This window comes from Buceros rhinoceros, unplaced genomic scaffold, assembly GCF_000710305.1.
Source record: "Buceros rhinoceros silvestris isolate BGI_N320 unplaced genomic scaffold, ASM71030v1 scaffold5232, whole genome shotgun sequence".
Lineage (NCBI taxonomy): Eukaryota > Metazoa > Chordata > Aves > Bucerotiformes > Bucerotidae > Buceros > Buceros rhinoceros.
In genome coordinates, this window is record NW_010399336.1 from 1 (window position 1) to 18072 (window position 18072).

Below are 18072 nucleotides of genomic sequence, written 5' to 3' on the forward strand. Positions count from 1 at the left end.
GAAGGCTCGGCCGGCCCCACAGCACACAGCCGGCTCCGGCGCGGAAACGTGCTCCAAAACTGCACAATGCCATCGTTTTTGTGTCACTTCTACAGCCCTGTTTATCAATCTCCGCATTGACAAGACAGCCCCGTCCCACAGTGCTGTCGCTTGGACTCCACAGACAACACAAGGAACTTTGGGGTGAGTGCCCATGTGGCTGTGGAAATGCCCTCCACATTCATACATAATGTTCAGAATAAGACATTCAGGTCTTAGCTGCCGCTCCAGCACGGGATGGGCTTGAAGGTCTTTTTGGTGTTCTCCATCAGGACAAGGTCATACCTGCACAGCTGTGGTCTGCATAGAAACAGTCAACACGAGGCAAAGGTGAAAATCGGGCCTTTCTTCTGCCATCCCCAGTCCAGTCTCCCAGCATGCTGGAGGCTTACGTAAAATAAATCATGTTCTCAAGACAACTGGCTTGAAGTCCACCTAAAGTGAGGTTGGCTTTAAGCCTTTCCGAGGTCAGGGATACTGTGAGCATGCTCTCATTCTGTTCTACTCTGCTTTTCCACACAGAAAAAAGAACACAAAAACCCGCAAGCAAACTGCCGCATTTGCTACAGAGTTCAAGGTTCCCGTTAAGCCAGTCTACACTTGTACATCCACTGAACGGAGTGGTCCTTTCAGCTCACCGTGTGTTCCCACCAGTTTCCTGTGGGATTGTGCCGCCTCTCTGAGCCGGGAACAGGCATCGGTCTGGCTTAAACCTAGACCGGCCGAAAAACAGAGGAAATACTTAGGCCTTCACCTGGGGCCATGGGAGCATTAGCCCTCAACACAGAAGGAGAGAGGGAGAAGGAGAGAGGGCAGGACATTTCCCTCTGTGGCGGTGACCGATTACTTAAATAGCAGTTAAAATAGTCATGAAACTGTACTCATAGCCTGTGGCAGCCCCTCCCAGGGGAGAGTGGACAGGCTCTGATGAAATGTTGGGGCATTTGCACCTACTTCTAAAAATAATTGAATGTGGATCTGGGGTTGGAAGTGACTGAAGATGCAGGACAGAAGAAAGGAAGTGTCAGTGAGGGGAAGCTGTAGAAGTACTTTGCTTATTACATGTACACAATCTTTTCGTTTTTGCAAGGCTAAGATAAAGGTAGCAGGCCTTCCTGAACTGCAGCTCTGTCCTTTTGTTGCTTCACCCTTCTCACTCTGTGACATACACTCCTTGTTCTAACCCAAATTTAAAGCATAGTATGGCTTGATGTCCGCATGCTGACCTTGCACACAAGGTCAACCTAAGAGATTCTGTACTTGCTGAGCCCAGGCAGAGATCTGTCCTCCAAAGGCACCTTAGAAGTCAGGAAAGCTGGAGGGTAGGACTGCAGAGCAGACAGAGGTTTACAAGGTGACTGAAGCGTCTGTAGAAATCTCATCAGCAAATGACCTGGTAGACACCGCATGATGTGGTGGGCAGTAGTCAGTGCTTTGTGACATAGCAGCCAGCAGCTTCTCAGTTACTGGAATTCCAGGAGTAAATTAATCTCCCTGCTTGACTGGGCGTAGAAATTGACTGGGATATAAAATGTGTAATTGGGGCTGGACATATGTATTTCCCTGAGAGCTGCATTTATATTTAGCCCAGAGTTCAGGCCTCGGCAACTTCCCAAAGGTCATTTTCCTGACCAAAGGTTAAAATGTCAGACCACGTCAGAGTCAGAACACTAATTACAGGTTTTCAGTACAATAGGACAACCTCTGTGTTCAAGTTGGTATTCAGCCATGAGATTTGTGTGCATGTGCTGAAGGCGGAATTTATTCTCAAGATATGTGTACAAGAATTATTAAATGTGAAATAAATCTAATTCTTGTGGGAAAAATTGGCCAGGCCAAGAATCTGGGAGATTCATTTACTTCTGTCCACTCTGCAACAATAGAAATGGTTTGTAAACCACTGCTTACCTGTCTGGGTTTGTAAGTGACCGGAACCTCATTTGGAGAATCCTAAGTTTGAATTTTGGGCCAATGACAGCTCCTGTGGAAAACGTCAATGAAATTCTTTCTACATTTTCAAAATCCTGGTCGAATCCAATTAGCAAAGTGACTTGGTTGTACTGCTGAAAGGCTGCAGCTTCTCTAAAGATAAAGCAGACAAGGTGTCAGAGAGTCACCAAGGGAATAGCACCATTTTTAATATATTCAGTAAAATACTAGAAACAGTGTTGGGTGGGAGGACTGAACTCACAATTAGTTTCTGATTTACAGGAATTGCTATGGATTCAGCTCTCCAGGTGTCAACCTGCTCAACCACTTTTGCACTCAGTTATTTGGGGGGGTGGGGGGTGTGGGGACACAGAGGTGTGATGCCTTTTGCTCTGGTCCCAAACCAGAATCCTCACTGTGATTCTGCTTTGACCCCAAGCGGATAGACCCAAATGTAGCTGGCTGTGCAGGCCTGAACACCAGGTCGTCTGTGGAGGTTGCAGAATATGTTGCTGTACAACAAAATCTATTTGTAAACACAGCTGTATGGCTGCGTGAGCTCTACAAATGGAAGACTGTACCTTGGGGGTATTAATGCCTCTCACTAAATTTCTGGTAGTTCTTTTCAGGCAAATGCAGCAGAAACATCTGTGAAACAATGCAACGTTCACCAGAATTATCAGAGAGTAATCTGGCTTCTCAGGATAGGAAAATAGCACAGGCTTAAATACAGGAAGCCTTGTAGGGCTGCGTTTTGACCTTGGTCCTTTTTGACAGAATGGCCGGTTCCACTTCGAGATACGCTTGAAAACTGCACGGATCTTGGTGCAAAAGTAGCAGAGCTGCTCGCAAGAATGCTGTGGCCACACCACACAGTCTTTATGCTGGTTGTACAGCCTTAGTTTAAGGTTTCCCTTGTGAAGGTGGAGAGCGCAGATGTGGCTGGAAGCATATCCCATTTGTAACACTCAAAATGACTGGTCTTGTTTAGAGGTTTTAGGAGGCCTGACAAATAGGGCAAGTTTTAACAACATGTGCGTGTAAGCCTGCTGCCTGGTGGGCTGTCAGCACTTGGCAAAGTGGACGGGCCTGTTGTGTGGCCCCAGGGAGCTGTGCAGATTGCTCCATGCAGCAGATAAGGCTGAGAGAATATGCAGTTACAGACACTCGGGAAAACTAGTTGAGCAGGACTTGTTTGGCTGAAGTGTGTTTAGATCAATTAGGAATTTGTATGTCCACATAAACACCAGTTGTGAGTTTGTCTCTCCAAGTGGAATGAATTGATTTTGATGTTTCATATTCAGGCCCAGATTCATCCCAGTTGACTTGGGCATCTGGAGCTGGAACAGAACACTCCCTGGAAGGGGAGGGAAGGAGGGGAAGATGTGTTTTTTCTCCTGCTTTAGTGGAAGCCTAGGACAGCTGTGCCACTGGTTGAGATTGTCCATTTCAGTTCTTAAGATGAAGGGTCCCAGCCAAAGGACTGGGCTGTCAGCTGCTGTGCACTGGGGGAAAGCCCTAAGCATGTACCCTATCAAGTAGCAACAGAGAAATTAGAGGAGGATTATCTTGCCTCCTCCCAGATCTAGTTGTACCCAGTGATTTGCTAACATTTACAGATCACCAGATTGGTAAGACTTACGGATTAACTTTAGATTCTGCCTTCTTCCCAGTGTCATCAGCTAATACAATGCTGAGGGTGCCTCTTCTGGTGTCTTTGTTCCATGTAATAATATCCACAAAGTAGTGATAAACTGAGGGGAGAGAGAAAGCGAGCACAGTTAGACTCTGCGCTCTCGCTCTGCTTTCCAGCCTGGCTGTGTGCCTGGGAGCTGACCTGCAGGTGGAGGACATCTTTCTCCCATTTGCTGGTCTGACACCACCCCTTCAATTAAACTCTAAAATTTCTTTCTCCTTCCTGCTTGCCATCTCCCTTTGCAGAGGTCACTAATAAATATGAAGAGATGTCTGGGAAAACACTACAGCAAGGGTTACACAAGTGGCATGCAAGGTGGTCTCTCTGTACAGCTTTTGGCACACCACCTTTCATCGTTCCTGTTCAGATTACCTTTTCTTCCTGCTGTCTGCCTCTGATCCCCTCCATTTCTGTTCTCAGCGTCTTTCATTTATCTTCTCTGTCATGAAGCAGAATTGTCTGCTCTGTACTCTGATCTGTAACTTGCTGACTTCACTTGCTGACCAGCACTGGAGCTCAGTCCATAATCCCTGCCCATGGCTTGGTATGTTGGTGATCACGAGGGTGAAGCCTTTTTTCATGGATTTCCCCTTGCCTGGCCCTTTCCCTATGCCTTTCACTTTTGTCCAGGGTAGCTCGTTTCCCATTCACCTCAGAGCACGTTTTTGACTCCCATCATTCCCACACACCTCTTCCTTGCACAGAAGAGTGGTGTGTTGTTTGGAAACACTGTTTAGGAACTACTCTTTAATGTTTCATTTGTATGTTCTCAACAAATTTCCTAGCTCTGTAAGCAAGATGAGCCTGTTCTTGCACATCTCTAGTGAGTAGTTGGCTTTCGCAGCACCAGGCAGCTTTGCAGGTAGGGAATGTGATGGCAAGGCTGCAGATGGACCCAATTCACAGAATCACAGAATCATCTGGTTGGAAGAGACCTTTAAGATCGAGTCCAACTGTTCTCCCTGCACTGCCAGGGTCCCTAAACCACATCCCTCAGCACCACATCCACACGTCTGTTAAACACTTCCAGGGATGGGGACTCCACCACTAACCCAGGCAGCCTGTTCCAATTCTATCCAGCAGCCGCTGGCTTTGCTTCTAAGATGCTGGCTATGATATCGCAGCTAACCACCTCTGCTCAGCTGGTGCTGAAGGAGGCAACACCCAAAGAAAAGTCATCTCAGAAATCATAGTCACTTACTACAAAATGGCTCTTTGTCTGCTGTATCAAAAAACATACTTGTCACTGGATGGCTCTGTTGTATTAAATAGCTTTTCCACTTATGGGCGTAATAACCTATAGATGACAGTTTGAAAATGAAACAGAGTTATTGCACAGCTATATAAGCAACTAAATTGCAGAAAATAACAAAGCAGGTATTTAAGAAATCATATATTGCTTGCCAGCTGCAGGGTGTATTGCGGCACGTACTCCTGTGCTCTGTGGACTTATACCAGGGCTTAATTTTACTTGTGTAACTAATGGTGACTGGGTGTCTCAATATGCCTGGTTACTGTTCAGTGCTTATTTTAAGATTGATTTTTTTCCACATCTGATATCTGTGGTCAAGAAGGATTTCATTTTGCAGTGCAGAAAGAAAATCAGCCCCTTTGCTTTGCAAGTTAATGTCTGGAGGTGTCAGGTTTTTTAGGACCAACTTTTCTGAAATAGCAGCCTCAGACTGGGCTGTCACGTCCCAGCTGGGACACCTCTGAGTCAGTTACAAAAAACCATTCCTCTTTGTTCACCCCTCTGCCATTCCTTTTAGAGTCAAGAGGGGTTTGTGCTGCTGAAAATTTCTTAGAAATTATTCTGTTTTAGCAAGAACATGCTCCTATCCCTCAAACTCTGCAATCAATGGACTTTAATTCGTTGTTTCTGTGACTTTAGTGAAAAAGATCCCAAGTCTTGTTTTGGCTTTTCTAGTCTGGATCCTTTACATGTGGACTTCTGTTGTAGATCATAACGTGACGTGGCCGTACAAAGAACAGAGAAATTTCTCAGGCCTCTTTTGCCTGCAGCAGAGGCTCATGCCCCTGCAGAAGTCAAGGAGAGACTGTTTCAAAAAGCTTAGTGGAAATAACTTAACGTGCTTTTGCAAAGCACCGTGTTGTGTTAGTCCTTTAGTAAAACATTTGTCACGCTCCAAGTGCCAGTAATGATGGGCAGCTCTGTCAGACAGGTGTGTTCAGGATGTATTTACATCCCCTGGGTCCTTACCTAGGATGGGGCATGGCATAGGCCAAAAAGCTTCACAGCTGGTGCATTTGCCATTTCTGTAATTTCTGTAGGAGTCGCACGGGTACGTGGTAATATTGCAGCTCTGTTTCAGGGATGACATGAAGAGGAAAACAGACCTCTGGTGGTCACATTTAAAATACTGCAATCCTTAATCAAACATAGGGAAGAAATATTGTGTTAGCAATCCTCATGCTTCAGGAAAACCGTATTAATGCCCTAGCACAGAAGAATACCCCAGTGGACAGTCACTGACCAGTCTGAACACAGCAGATTGTACTGGGGAGCAGTGGGCTGTGGCAGAGCAGTAAATGGGCACTAGCCTCTCCATCTGAGTGCACTCAGCTCTGCCTGTGGCTACTTTACTTTTCTTCTTGTCTTTTCTTGGTTTTAAAAAAATACTTGTTCGTGTTGTTAGCGCAGTTCCAGAGGATCCAGCTATGGGTCCTATTCTGTCTCAGGTGTTCCACGCTTCTTTCCGAGCTCAGGCCTGACAGCTGGATATTGCATTTTTTTTTGCACATGGCTTTGCCACTTTGGTTTAATAATTCTTTAGAAAGACTTAACTAATCAAATGAGTTGTTGCATGAGCAGCAAAATGAGTGCAGCCTCATTTCCTATGGATTTTTGTTTCAGGCTGGTTTTCTGTTTGGATTCTCTTGGGTCTGATAAGGGTGGAGTTCATATTATTGCCTTTCCTTCTGTAAGGTATCTTCTTCACCCAGCTTTCATAAAACCAGTGCTGCTGCCAGGCTGGAAAGGAAAAAAGCTTTCTTGCATTCAAGACTAGGTCTCTACTTTCCAGACTGCACTGCTGGTCCCTGCCAAGAAGGTGCATTGGATTCACTGGAACTGTGTACACCACATTCATCTTGAACTTGTTTTCTGAACATGCTCTTGCCATTGCTAGTCCTTGGGGGTTTGTATGTGTTCTAAATAATTAAAATAATTAAAATAAATCGCACAGGTTTTCTAAATGTAGTCACAAAATGAAGGCACAAATCTACCTGATGACTTCTTGCAAGGAAAATTAATCCCATTTGCATTTGTGACAGAGAACAGAAGGATCACCCCTGACTCCAGTGTCTGCCAGCGCACATCAGCTCAACTCCTGTTGCTGAGTCAGTGTGCCACATCAGTGCTGGGAAGATACGGCTTTCATGGCTTTCCCAGAATATGATTCTCACGTATTTTCTAAGCAGTGATGATGTTTCTCTGGCTTTCTCTTCTTTTTCTGATTGGAAATATTTTGTTGTATTTATTCGTGTGATTCAAGGCAGAAGTAATTACCAGAAAATATTGTCAGTGGACAGCCAGGCTGGTCAGTCCCGCCATTGGGGTAGAAGTCTATGTGGCCTAGTGCTTCTCCGTAACCTAGTCCTGACAAAAGAAAATATCAGGGGTGAGGGAATATCGAATCATAAAATGCAGAAGAAGGAAACATAAGGGACTAACTGGAAAAAATAACAGTTATTTAGCTCTAGGCTTCGTGCTTGTGCTGCAATATTAATGTCATTCATCTATTTAGACAGCAGGCCAAACAGCCGTGACCCAGCTGTGTCATTGTAGTAATGGTATTCAAATACCTAAAATAAGTCTATGCGTGTGACAGTACAAAATTTGGCTTTTTGTGTCACTGCGTGGGGGAGAGGAAAAGGGATGTGAAACACTGGGTATTGCTGTGCTGCTGAAGTCTGAGTTCTTGGAAGGGCTGGGAGAAGACAAGAGGCAGCAATGAGGTGGGAAAGCCAAGTGCTAGGAGTAGGATGCTAGTGGGAGCAGAGCAGAGGGTTTACATCACACTGCTGGCCTGGGTGGCATATTTGAAGTTGTGCTGTGCTTTAGTTGGGAAGGAAAAGGGCTGAGGGAGATGCCAGATTTGCCCAAGAGGAAGGTTTATCCCACAGGAGGTAGGATGAAGACTGGCAACATCAGGTAGGGAACCACGGGATTGGAGATAACTGATCTGCTGTACAAGGCATTGAGCTGAGGGACTAGCTTTTGAGGTGCTGTGTGCTTAGCAGAAGCCTGACCTCACAGCGTGATGTTAGCGTGGAACTGCTCTGGCAGGACTCTGTGCTGCAGTAGGAATGGGGGACTCCTGCACCAGTGCCTAAGTCCTTGTACTTCATGGGCCATGAGGCTATAATTGCTATAAACCAGCAACCTGTTTTCAAATGCAAGTAAAACAGCAGCTCCCAAGGGAGTGCTGATGACAGCGTGGGCAACACAGGACCAGAGAGCAGCAGAGAGGGAGACTGCTGTTCTGGGCCAAAGCAGCAAGGATACCCAGCACTGCTGCCCACCAGAGGCCCCGCTTTCCTGTGCTCCCTGTAAGTCTCTAAGTTTCCTCGTAATGATAAAGAGGAGAAATGTCACATACCATCAGTGTCTGAATGAATGACGTCAACAAACTGTGCGTCTGTGGGGTCCAGCCTCTCATTAGGTAGCTTTCCTCTGTACAAGGGGCCTGCTGGGTCAAGGCCTGCAACACAAAACCATGCACATGGCATCACTTCAGTAGTGTGCAGCTCCCATCGCTCGTGGTGAACAGATATCCTTGAAGGAAAAGGACTGATGGTGATGAGAGGAAGGGATTACCTGTGATTCTTCCAAGTCTACCATCAAACATCTCTCCCACAAAGCCAGAGATGTGTGCTCCCAGGCTCACTCCTATCATGTGCAAAGAGTCAAGTGATGCTCCATCAACCTGCAATTTAAAAGTACTCGCGATCACATATTTTAGGCACATGAAAGACATAAGACACATCCAGAGGAGGAATGTAAATGCATCTCCCTACTTTTCCCCCATTTCCTCTTGGTGTGTTCACTCTGCGTAGGTAGTCCCACAGTACAAGCAGCACTCGTGTTTGAGACCCGTATCTGAGAGCTGCAATGGGAACGGTTCAGGCAGTGGTTGTACTTTCTTGGGGTAGTGACCACAGGTGTGGACAGGAGCGAGTATTTATGGGCCCCATGAGTACAACTCCAGTTGCCCACAAGCGCACATGTTCCTGTGTAGCAGACACAACGATCCTAGTGATCCAGCGTGATCATTGCCTGTTCCTGAGCAACAGCTTAGAGGAGTTGCAAACTATAGCCAATCCCCATAAGCTGACTTTTGGGCATCCAGAAAGTGGAAATACGAGTTTCTATGGATGGGAAAACATATCTGTAGTGTTTTGAATCCAGAAATGTAGAGACTTAGAGTGTAAACTGAATATTGCAGCAAAATAGCATCATACTAAATCCAAGGGTAGACTCTGACACTGCAGTAGAGTTGCGCTTCCAAGAATTAATGTATTCCTTTTTAGGAGTTTCTTTTTCCAGACATTCTGCTGGTTTTAAACACTTCCTTTGTGCCCTTTACATACTGTGCATTAATGACTGTATCATAGTGTGAACACTCAACTTACCAACATTTCATCAATAAGTTTCTTCAGAATCTCAGCAACTTTTTTGCAGTTTCTAGAAGCATGACTGTAGATGAGAGTTGTTGCCCCTTGGTTCCAGTCCACAAGGATGATGTTCATGTCTTCTACAGAAAGCAGGAGTTGTACCAAGTCAGGGATCCATACTGGGGCAGAGCCTGTGAGTCGGTATCCATGGATGATGAAGGTAGTTTTCTTGGTCACATCTAGATACTTGGAGGCTGTTGAATTGAGCTCTTCAGCACAGTTTCGGTTCTGTCTGGTATAGAGCAGCAGCTTCACTTTCAGGTCTGTCCCTACCAAAGCGTTGCCGATGTTGAGAGCTGTGAATGCAGGGCATGTCTCCCCAGTATCTGAAAAGAGCACAGCGTAGCAACCCTGAGGTTAGCACCAATGCGTTTGCTTTGACCTTTTCTACCTGCCAGTCCTGCATGGGCACAGGGACATATGCTGGATGATGTCTGAGCTGGATCTGCTCTTTTCCTCTTCATCGTGTCCATGACTGGAGTTACCCTGAAACTTAGGTTTTCTTGCTACGTTGGAACAAAGACAGCAGGCGTACCTTCTTGGAACAGCACTGTCCTGCTTCCACTAGTAGCTGGGAGATAGCATGGACTCTCTCCAGCAATCCCACTTGTGTGAGGAAGGTTTAGAGACTAGAGACTAGAATGGTTGTTGTTTTGGTTTGACAGCACACGCAGATGCTCTGGACAGGTTCTAGGGTAAAGAGATATCCCTGTGGTTGGTAAGTCCAGGCTGGAGCTGAAAAGCTGCAAAGGGTCTTGCTGTCATGAGGGGCAGTTCAATGCTTCCTTTGTGTTTGTAGATGCAGCCTGCTATTTCTGCCTGCAGAATGAGACACCCCTTGACTGCATGAGATATGATACTGATATTGCTTTATACACAGCTAAAGAGTAACTGAATTTTATGTAAGTGCTGCTTTATGGGACAGTCTCTGCCATTTGAAAGCCTGTCTTTGTTCCTCGCTTCTCCAGCAGAACACCAGCTGAGCCTTCAGAGTCCAATCCAGTCAATGACAGGGCCCTGGCAGGGAATGGAATAACTGTCTCCAGACAGACACTGCTTATAAAGGCGCTCCCAGGTTTTGTAGCCTCTTCCTGGCTCACAATCCTTTTTCCCAAATCTCCTTAATCTTACTGAAGAACCTTGGGGGAGAGAGTCTCTTACACATATGTCCTGGGCTGCAGTAATTGTTCAGGCTACAGTTGCTAAAGAAATCTTCCTCATCTTTGTTGCTTAAAGGGCTGTGGCAGTAGGTAGAAGGGTTTAGAAAACCTGTAGCTGTAAGTGAATTGAGCTTTAGCAAATCTCCAGTACTCTGTGCATTTCAATTTCTAAATGATGAAACTCACAGTTTCCATGAGCAACTTTCCCTTTTCTCCTCCTATGGAAATCAGCAGCATGAGAGTGATATAAATGCTATTTGCCCAGCACATAAAATAATCTGCTCAGTTGCCATAGTTCTGCTAATTACTTTGTGGAAGCCCGAGGAGCTCCAGAAATAAAAGTTAATAGCTAGAAGTGTGTTGCAGTTAAGTCCAGCTGGATATTTTAAATTGCTACCATAAATTCGGAAATAAATTTTAACCCTTGAAATCTGTGTAGTCCTTCCTGTGTAAAACCTGTGGTTACGTACGTACTGATACGTATGGCAGAACAGGAGCTGTGGAAGATGACCCCTCCCTCAGCCACGCTGAGTGAACATCAGTTGAAATCAGTGGCCTTTGAATTGCAGGTGTTCTGCCTCTGTACTGCTTCAATCAGGGTTCCCAGGAGAGCGTGAGTCTGGGTCCTGCTTGCAAGAGTAAACGTCACCTGGGTGGCTCTCTCCAGACCAGCTTGCTCTCACTTTGCTGTTACTGTGCCGAGACACTCCAGAGAACCAGCAGGAAGAGTTCTCCTATGACACTGCTCATGTGGACAGCTCAGAGTATTTACCAGAGATAAGTTACCATTTTTCGCTGCTGTACACCAGCATACACAGTGATACTCAAAAACTGTCCTCTAGGTGCTACTGCAACACAAAAAAATACATTTACATTTATTTTTTACTAACAACTAGGAATTGTTTGAGTTATTGTATAGTATTGTTAATCATCTTTACTGCCACTGAAGCTGTAGTAATACAGGCAGAATTGCCAGGCAAGAATTACTTCTATATGGTGCAAGATTACACCAATTGCTTAATTTATTTCTCTATCTGTCTCCTAGATTGTGCTCAGACTTGCCCAGAGGAGCACTGTGTTTGTCACCAGAACAGCCCAAACCTTCTGATAAAGAAGAGCTTTTAAAGACCTGATCGGCATTTGCTAATACCTGTCACAGGAACTGTTTAAAAAGCCTTGTTGTATCTGCACCAAGTCTGTTATATTTGTTCTATTTTGATTAACAAAATCAGATCCGTGCTAATAGTGAGGCGAAACCTGCCAGCTTCTCTTCTGGCAGGCTGGTGCGTATCCCAGACTCATCCACCATGTGTTACAAAAGCTGACACATGAGGACAGCCAGTTATCCTGGCTTTGCTCTTCATTCTGATCAGCACAGTGAATCCTACCCAAATGGCTGGAAGCGTCTTTGAAACGCCAACATCATTTCTGTCGTGGAGCAGGAGGCTAGTTGAGATTAACTCTGCAAGCAAGTAAGCGAGGTGGAAGCTTACACCCTGGCACTGACTTAACCTCTGTTCAACAGACCACTTCTCTCCAGGAAAGGTGAATAAATGTGGCAATTAACCCCTGCTTCCAGCCCTGTCGTGGCCATTAGCTTGCTGAACAGCCCTGGGGGTAGGAGCAAGAGCCACCGCGTGGTGTTTAGCTGCCAGCTGGGTTCAAACCACAACACCCTATCAAGAATCACCCTGTGTAACAATAAACAAATGTACTGCCTTGTGTTAGCACACACATGGGAGCAAGGCAAGTTACAGCTCTCTGCTTTGTAGAGAAAACAAATAGGGTTTAAAAAGAAAACAGTCTTATAAATATTAACTTGTATTTCATCAGGTTCGTTTGAGACCAAATGAAGCTTATTGTTCTTAAATGGTAATTCATCCTTTGGGTCCGTCACGTAAGACACTGCTGAGAGGAAATCTTTCTTCTCTGAAGATTTCAAATGACTTTTTCAGTGTCAATGGCTAATACTTATATAAGAGTAATGTTTGCGAAGTAAGGAAAAGATAATAAAAATGAGTTCTGGTTTTACTTTTGGAGCCGACTACATTCATGTAACCAGTATAACTTGCTTTGCCAAAATAAATAATGCTAGTGAAGAACCCTACGCAGTAACTATAATGCAGAGGGTGATCTATTAAAGTTTCTGCAAAGCACAGAAAGCCTCTTCTACTTGACAAAAACATTCACATCAGTTGATTTCTTACCTGTTTTCACCCCATGCAAAACGCAGATGAACACGACACACAGCCTCAGCATAGGGAAGTCTGCATGGAACTTCTACAGGTAAAAGATTTTAAGGATCCCACAATTTCCTTGGCATGTCTGCTGTCTCTGACACCACCTTGCTCTCTTTTTTCTGCCAGTAACAGTAGGTGTGGTGAAAGGAGGAAGTTACCAGCCAAGAAATGAAGACTAGTCTTAGTTATACAACTAAAGCTTCTGCTTAAGAAGGTGGGGCACCTTCTCTTCTACCAGGTTTCCTTATTTTAAATATAGTTTGCCCCGGGAAATGTCTAATCAGACATGAATGGTCTGGTATCACGCTGTAAGCAGCACTTTGACTACATGTGTTGAAACTAAGAAAATTATTGCATGTCTATTTGTCTTTTGCAAGGAATGTCAAAAGGCACCAGAGATAGTAGGTGTCACTGCCAGACTGATAAGCATCTGGGCAGGGCTAGCACTTAGTTTCACAGGGCACCATGTTGGTGGCATTCATGATGATCCCTACTCTCCCATGTCCCTCCAGCTCTCCTGAGCACTGTGGTCCAGCATCTGTCCAAACCTCTGAGACCCTGTCACCTCAGGCAGGAGGCGGATGCACTATGTAGTGACAAAGGGAAGGTTCCAGTTGAAGTCAGTCTGTGTCTCCACTGGGCTGCCAAACAACCACTATCTTGGATGACACTTGTACATGTTGACATCTCCACCACAAGCAGGGATGTTTTCTTAGCAAATTCTTCTAACATAGGCCAGGGAAAGGGACCTTGGGGAGGATCAGAAACACCTCATTAAGCACAGGCTCTGTTTTTTTATTCCTGGTGATGATCCAGTGAGGGAGCTGAACCATGACAGCTCCCAGCTGCACAGCTGTTCATTGGTCCATGCTGTACATATTAAGCTTTTTTTGACTTTGCTAATTCTTGGGTTAATCCTTAACTTTACCTGCTGGCTGTCTGCAGCTCTTTCTTGTTCAGACAAGTGTGCGCTGCTTGCCTGGTACAGGCACGGATTCCACCTCAGACAGAGGCACGCACCTAGCAACACAAGTGATTTTTTTCACAAGCATGTTGAACTCTCCATCCTCCTGCAGCTCGGCAATCACAGTCTCACAGGATGTGTGCCGTGCTGTGATCCCATTTGGTAATCACACAGGCAAAATTCTGAAGAGGATCAACACTGAGAATAGACACCAAAAAACTTCTGTGAAGTCTGGAAGCTGCAAGCTCCAGGAAAGTACTTCTTCTGATGCCTTGGCAAAAGATGATTTGTAATTGTTTTCCTTTCAGTTCCTTCCTCACCTCTACCAGTAATCCTAAACTGTCAAAATATTTTCTCCTTAGCAAGTTCTGCCAGTGGTGCGAAGGAATCGGTCCAACAGTGAAAGATGCAAGATGAACAGAAGGCTTTTACCTATTGCACAAGACATTTGAGAATGAGAGATAAAATGTGGTAAAGAAATTAAGAGGACCTTGTCTTTCTTCTCAGCACAAAAGAAAGTTAACAGTTTATTGCCTGAAGCTAAGCCCCACTTGTTTCTTTTCCCTATCACTTTCCTCACATTTCCACTTCCCATCTGAGATGGCTCATCCCCGTGGCGATCGGTTCGATAGGTGGTATGCTGGGACGGGGAGGCTCTTCCTTGTAACTCTCAGTCATCTCCCAAAAGACAATGATTTTGAGTAGCCACCATTCTAGCATAAATTAGAATGTCAGTTTACACTACACGTGTTGGTGAACATACCTAGGATGTCAGCACTGGAAATGCTGTTCGCCACCACCATCAAATCCTGAGGTGGGGAGTTCTAATAACCACCTGTGTTTGCAGATTATTTCCAGCTCTTGAATCCTGCTGACCCATCTTTCATGCCTGCCCCCCACACCTGTCTTCTGCCACACACTCGTTAAAAGTGGTAACAGCCGACCACGGTATACACGGGAGTACTTCTTGAGACGTAAGCCTTCAGAGTCAGAAATGATCCCATTGTGAGCTTTGAAATCAGTAACAACTTGAGACAGTAAAAATTACTTCTTTTATCACACATAGAAAACATTTAAGATCAGAATTGGCACCAACTTAAGAACAATTCAACAGAAGATATGAAATAATTTTATATAAGAGAAACATTCTGATATTAGCTCTGAGGTGTCAGGTAGCCACTGTTATTTCACACTCATTATAAAGCTTTTTAAACTGTGTTTGGTCACTGTGAGCAGAACCATTGTTTGAATCTGAGCTTTTCAGAAATGTTGTTTCCTTAGAGAAGCTTATGACAGCGATGCTCGGTTGAAAAATATTTTTTATATTGCACTCATGCATCTACTGCATGAAATCTCACTGATTCACTAATTCCCCGTGGGTGGAACATTTTCGTGGAGATACTGGAGAGCCAAATCTGTCCACTTCATTTCTTGCTCTTTCACAGACTCGGTTGTGCCACCATTGTCTTGCTCTGGTTCAGGAAGCTCATTCTGAGAACAAAACAGAGGTACAATGAATTCCACACATAATACGCTTCCTGAAAGGAGCAGGTTACTAAGACTTCGTATGGATAAATACAAAAATCCACCAACGAGACCAGAGGGTGCATCTGAGCTATACATATCGTACACACTGATCCACTTGAAAGTATTACTAAGCCCAGTTACGAACAATGTTCTTTTCACACGAATATGGTGCTTAATATAAAAGGTAAATTGGTTTTCCAGGACCCTGGGGTCTGACAGCCTGCACACGCAGTGAAGAAGGAGAATATATAGCAAATGCAAAATAGGTAAATAATAGTGTGATGCAATTATTCCGTTGCTTGTTTGCAACGTGCTTCTTATGCTGTTGCCAAGAATACAGATGCTGCAGTTATTAAGACAACTGGTTCCATTACACGTTACTTTCCCATGGCAGGTGAGAAATCCTTTGTCTCGCTGCATGCTGAGCTCAGGTGTGGCTGTGCTATATCAGCAGTACAAGTCAGAAACCCCTACAAGGTGCAACAGCGAGCTGCTCAGGACACCGTGAGGAGGAAGGGTCGTTTAACTGAGATTCCATTTTCCTTATATTATTTGTTCTCTGTGTTGCTCTGTTGGTGCAGTCACACAGAGGGCATGTTATTCTGCCAGATACCATATGAGCAAGAATTCTGAGTTCTAGATCTCTGGAAATATCAGCATGAGCTAAATAAAAATTTTCAGTGTTGAAAACAGCATATAATTCAAGCCCATCTGAGTTCACAGGAGTGTCTCGAGTGAGCACTGGATCCGAGGCTCAGGACAGGCTTAAATACCACTTTACAGCCATTCCCTTTGTTCCTTTTCAATGCCGCTGAGTAAGTCTCCTGTGAATTTGTGCTGGTTCTTCTGTGTGATCAGAGCCAATCCCATCCCTGGGGATCTTTATACCCACATCCAGGCCCTTCTTTCTATTGTTAGTTGATGAGGCTTCCTGCTCTGAGGCTGCCATCTGTATGTGCCCGTAAGTAGCTCAAGAGATGGCTGTAAGGAAAGAAACAGTAATGTTTGGACACAGGGTAAAGGCAAATGGCAGCAAGGAACTAGCTGGTAGTACTCAGCCTGTCTAATGAAGGTTATCTCAAGGAAAGAGGGTTTGGACTCTCATGAGAATCACCATTCTGCAAGGTCACTCCCTCAAGCCCAAGCCTTGGCAGGAAAATTTGTGCACTGTATATATGAATTTTGGAGGTGTGTAACTGCCTTTTGCCCTCGCTGAAACGACAGTGTAAGGGCTAGAGCTTGAGCCATGTGACTGGGAATTTAGAATCGTCTCTGTGCTAAAAGCAACCAGCAGCCCGGCAGGCCCAATGATCTTGGCATGACTGCTTTGTTGGTGCTAGGCAGGGTAAAGCCCATGTACCAGAGAGGACAAGGAGAGGGAAGATCCTCAGGTACCTTTCACTTCCTTGGAAGTTTCAAACTGGCTAAGAAAAGGTGTCAGTGTGGGAGATCTGAAGCTTCAGCTGTGGGCTTAGTGAGATCAGAGGCAGCTTTTCCCCAGCAGCACTTCTCTGGCCTCATAGCTGTACACTGGAGGAAAAGAGATCTGCCGTGTGCTGGATGCAAGAGTCCTTCTGCAGACACCAGTTCGTTCACTACTGTCCTTGAACTGGCAAAAGCAATACTCTATCTGCAAAAGACTGATTAGGAAAACATTTGAAAAATCTTCAGCTTCTTTTAACAGAATTGCAGAAAGTGGAAATAAAGTGTAACCGAGACTGCAACTGTCCACGAGACTGATCGTCTCTGTTCTACAAACCAGCTACGAAACCACTTCAAACACCAGTAACATGAAGGGGAAGCACAGAGAAAAGATGATGCTGCTTCTCCCTGATGCCAAACCCAGAACTGGGTTATGTGATGGGAGGAGCACTCCAGTTCCGAGGAGATTCGGCAGCTTTCCAGAGGAAGGGGGAGAGAAACATCCATGTCCTCACATGCACACGGGAATGACAGGCATATAGGACAAGGAGTGAGTGAGTCAGATCCATCCCCGGAACCTTCTGTACAAATCAGCTGCGCCACAAGCAGTGCTCTCTGTGCTGTTTCTGGGAAGAGGCTGTGATAAACACTCTGGTCTTAACTCAGGTTGATAAATACCCATTCACCTACCAGAGGGATTGCCACATCCTCATACGGCAGTTTATCTTCCCTCCATGCATCATCGATCAAATCCAGGATCCTGCCATCCCTTTGCACTTCGCTGTCCATCGCTGTCGCAGGCGAGTACAGCTAAACCTGAGACACAAAGCAGAGACCGTTCCTGATGTCCACATGCCTAACCACTGCGCTAGAGTTTGGACTATGAGCTTGCTCCAGTTTTGATCCAATTTCTACTAAGCTTAAACTTTTATGGAAACCCCTGGTTTTCCAAATCCACTCAAAAAGGCCTATAAGCACAGGAGAACTTCTTCACCTGAGAACACTATCCAACTCAATTGCCACTGATATGCCTCAGAGATGAATATATAAACCAGTCTGTTGTTACTAATTACAGAGATTTACGTGAGTTTACAGCTACTGACCTTTAGAAGCCTCTTTTGAGTGAGCTTGAGGACAAAGAGCTCCCCTGAGCCCTCTAACTCTGCCCTCCCTGAAGTGTCACCTCAGCACTTGCCCCCGTGTCACTCCGGCAGGACAGCAGCCAGCAGCAGGCGGCTCGATCGTGCCGGGGTTGGAGATTACCGATGTTTATTTAAAACCAAACCAGGCTTGGGACTCTCGGAAGGTGCAGGAGCCACCTGGCCACGCCTGGCTGCAGAGCTACACGCTGAACAAGCCTTGCCTTCACACCCAGAGCTGTGGGGCCGCCAGCCGCGC

The 18072-nt window shown here is 45.3% G+C and overlaps 2 protein-coding genes across 2 annotated transcripts; both read right to left on the reverse strand.

Annotated features, from left to right (window-relative positions):
* Positions 1-254: 254 nt before the first annotated feature.
* Positions 255-12780, reverse strand: LIPH (lipase, member H). The gene is made up of 10 exons (XM_010131414.1): positions 12729-12780; positions 9320-9687; positions 8505-8613; positions 8287-8388; positions 7194-7283; positions 5886-6053; positions 4866-4961; positions 3611-3722; positions 1948-2121; positions 255-339 (listed from the first exon to the last, which is right to left on the reverse strand). The coding sequence occupies exons 1-10, from the start codon at positions 12778-12780 to the stop codon at positions 255-257; spliced, it is 1356 nt and encodes a 451-aa protein (XP_010129716.1).
* A 2172-nt stretch (positions 12781-14952) lies between these two features.
* ANAPC13 (anaphase promoting complex subunit 13) lies at positions 14953-17479 on the reverse strand. The gene is made up of 2 exons (XM_010131413.1): positions 17365-17479; positions 14953-15216 (listed from the first exon to the last, which is right to left on the reverse strand). The coding sequence occupies exons 1-2, from the start codon at positions 17461-17463 to the stop codon at positions 15091-15093; spliced, it is 225 nt and encodes a 74-aa protein (XP_010129715.1). The 5' UTR covers positions 17464-17479; the 3' UTR covers positions 14953-15090.
* Positions 17480-18072: the final 593 nt, after the last annotated feature.

Coding starts and splice junctions, on each gene's coding strand:
- LIPH (XM_010131414.1), bottom strand. CDS start 12,780: ATGCTGAGGCTGTGTGTCGTGTTCATCTGCGTTTTGCATGGGGTGAAA. Junction 8,389..8,504: donor TAGACTTGGAAGAATCACAG/GTAATCCCTTCC, acceptor TTTGTGTTGCAG/GCCTTGACCCAGCAGGCCCC. Junction 2,122..3,610: donor GCAGAATCTAAAGTTAATCC/GTAAGTCTTACC, acceptor CTTTATCTTTAG/AGAAGCTGCAGCCTTTCAGC.
- ANAPC13 (XM_010131413.1), bottom strand. CDS start 17,463: ATGGACAGCGAAGTGCAAAGGGATGGCAGGATCCTGGATTTGATCGAT. Junction 15,217..17,364: donor AGGATGTGGCAATCCCTCTG/GTAGGTGAATGG, acceptor TTTTGTTCTCAG/AATGAGCTTCCTGAACCAGA.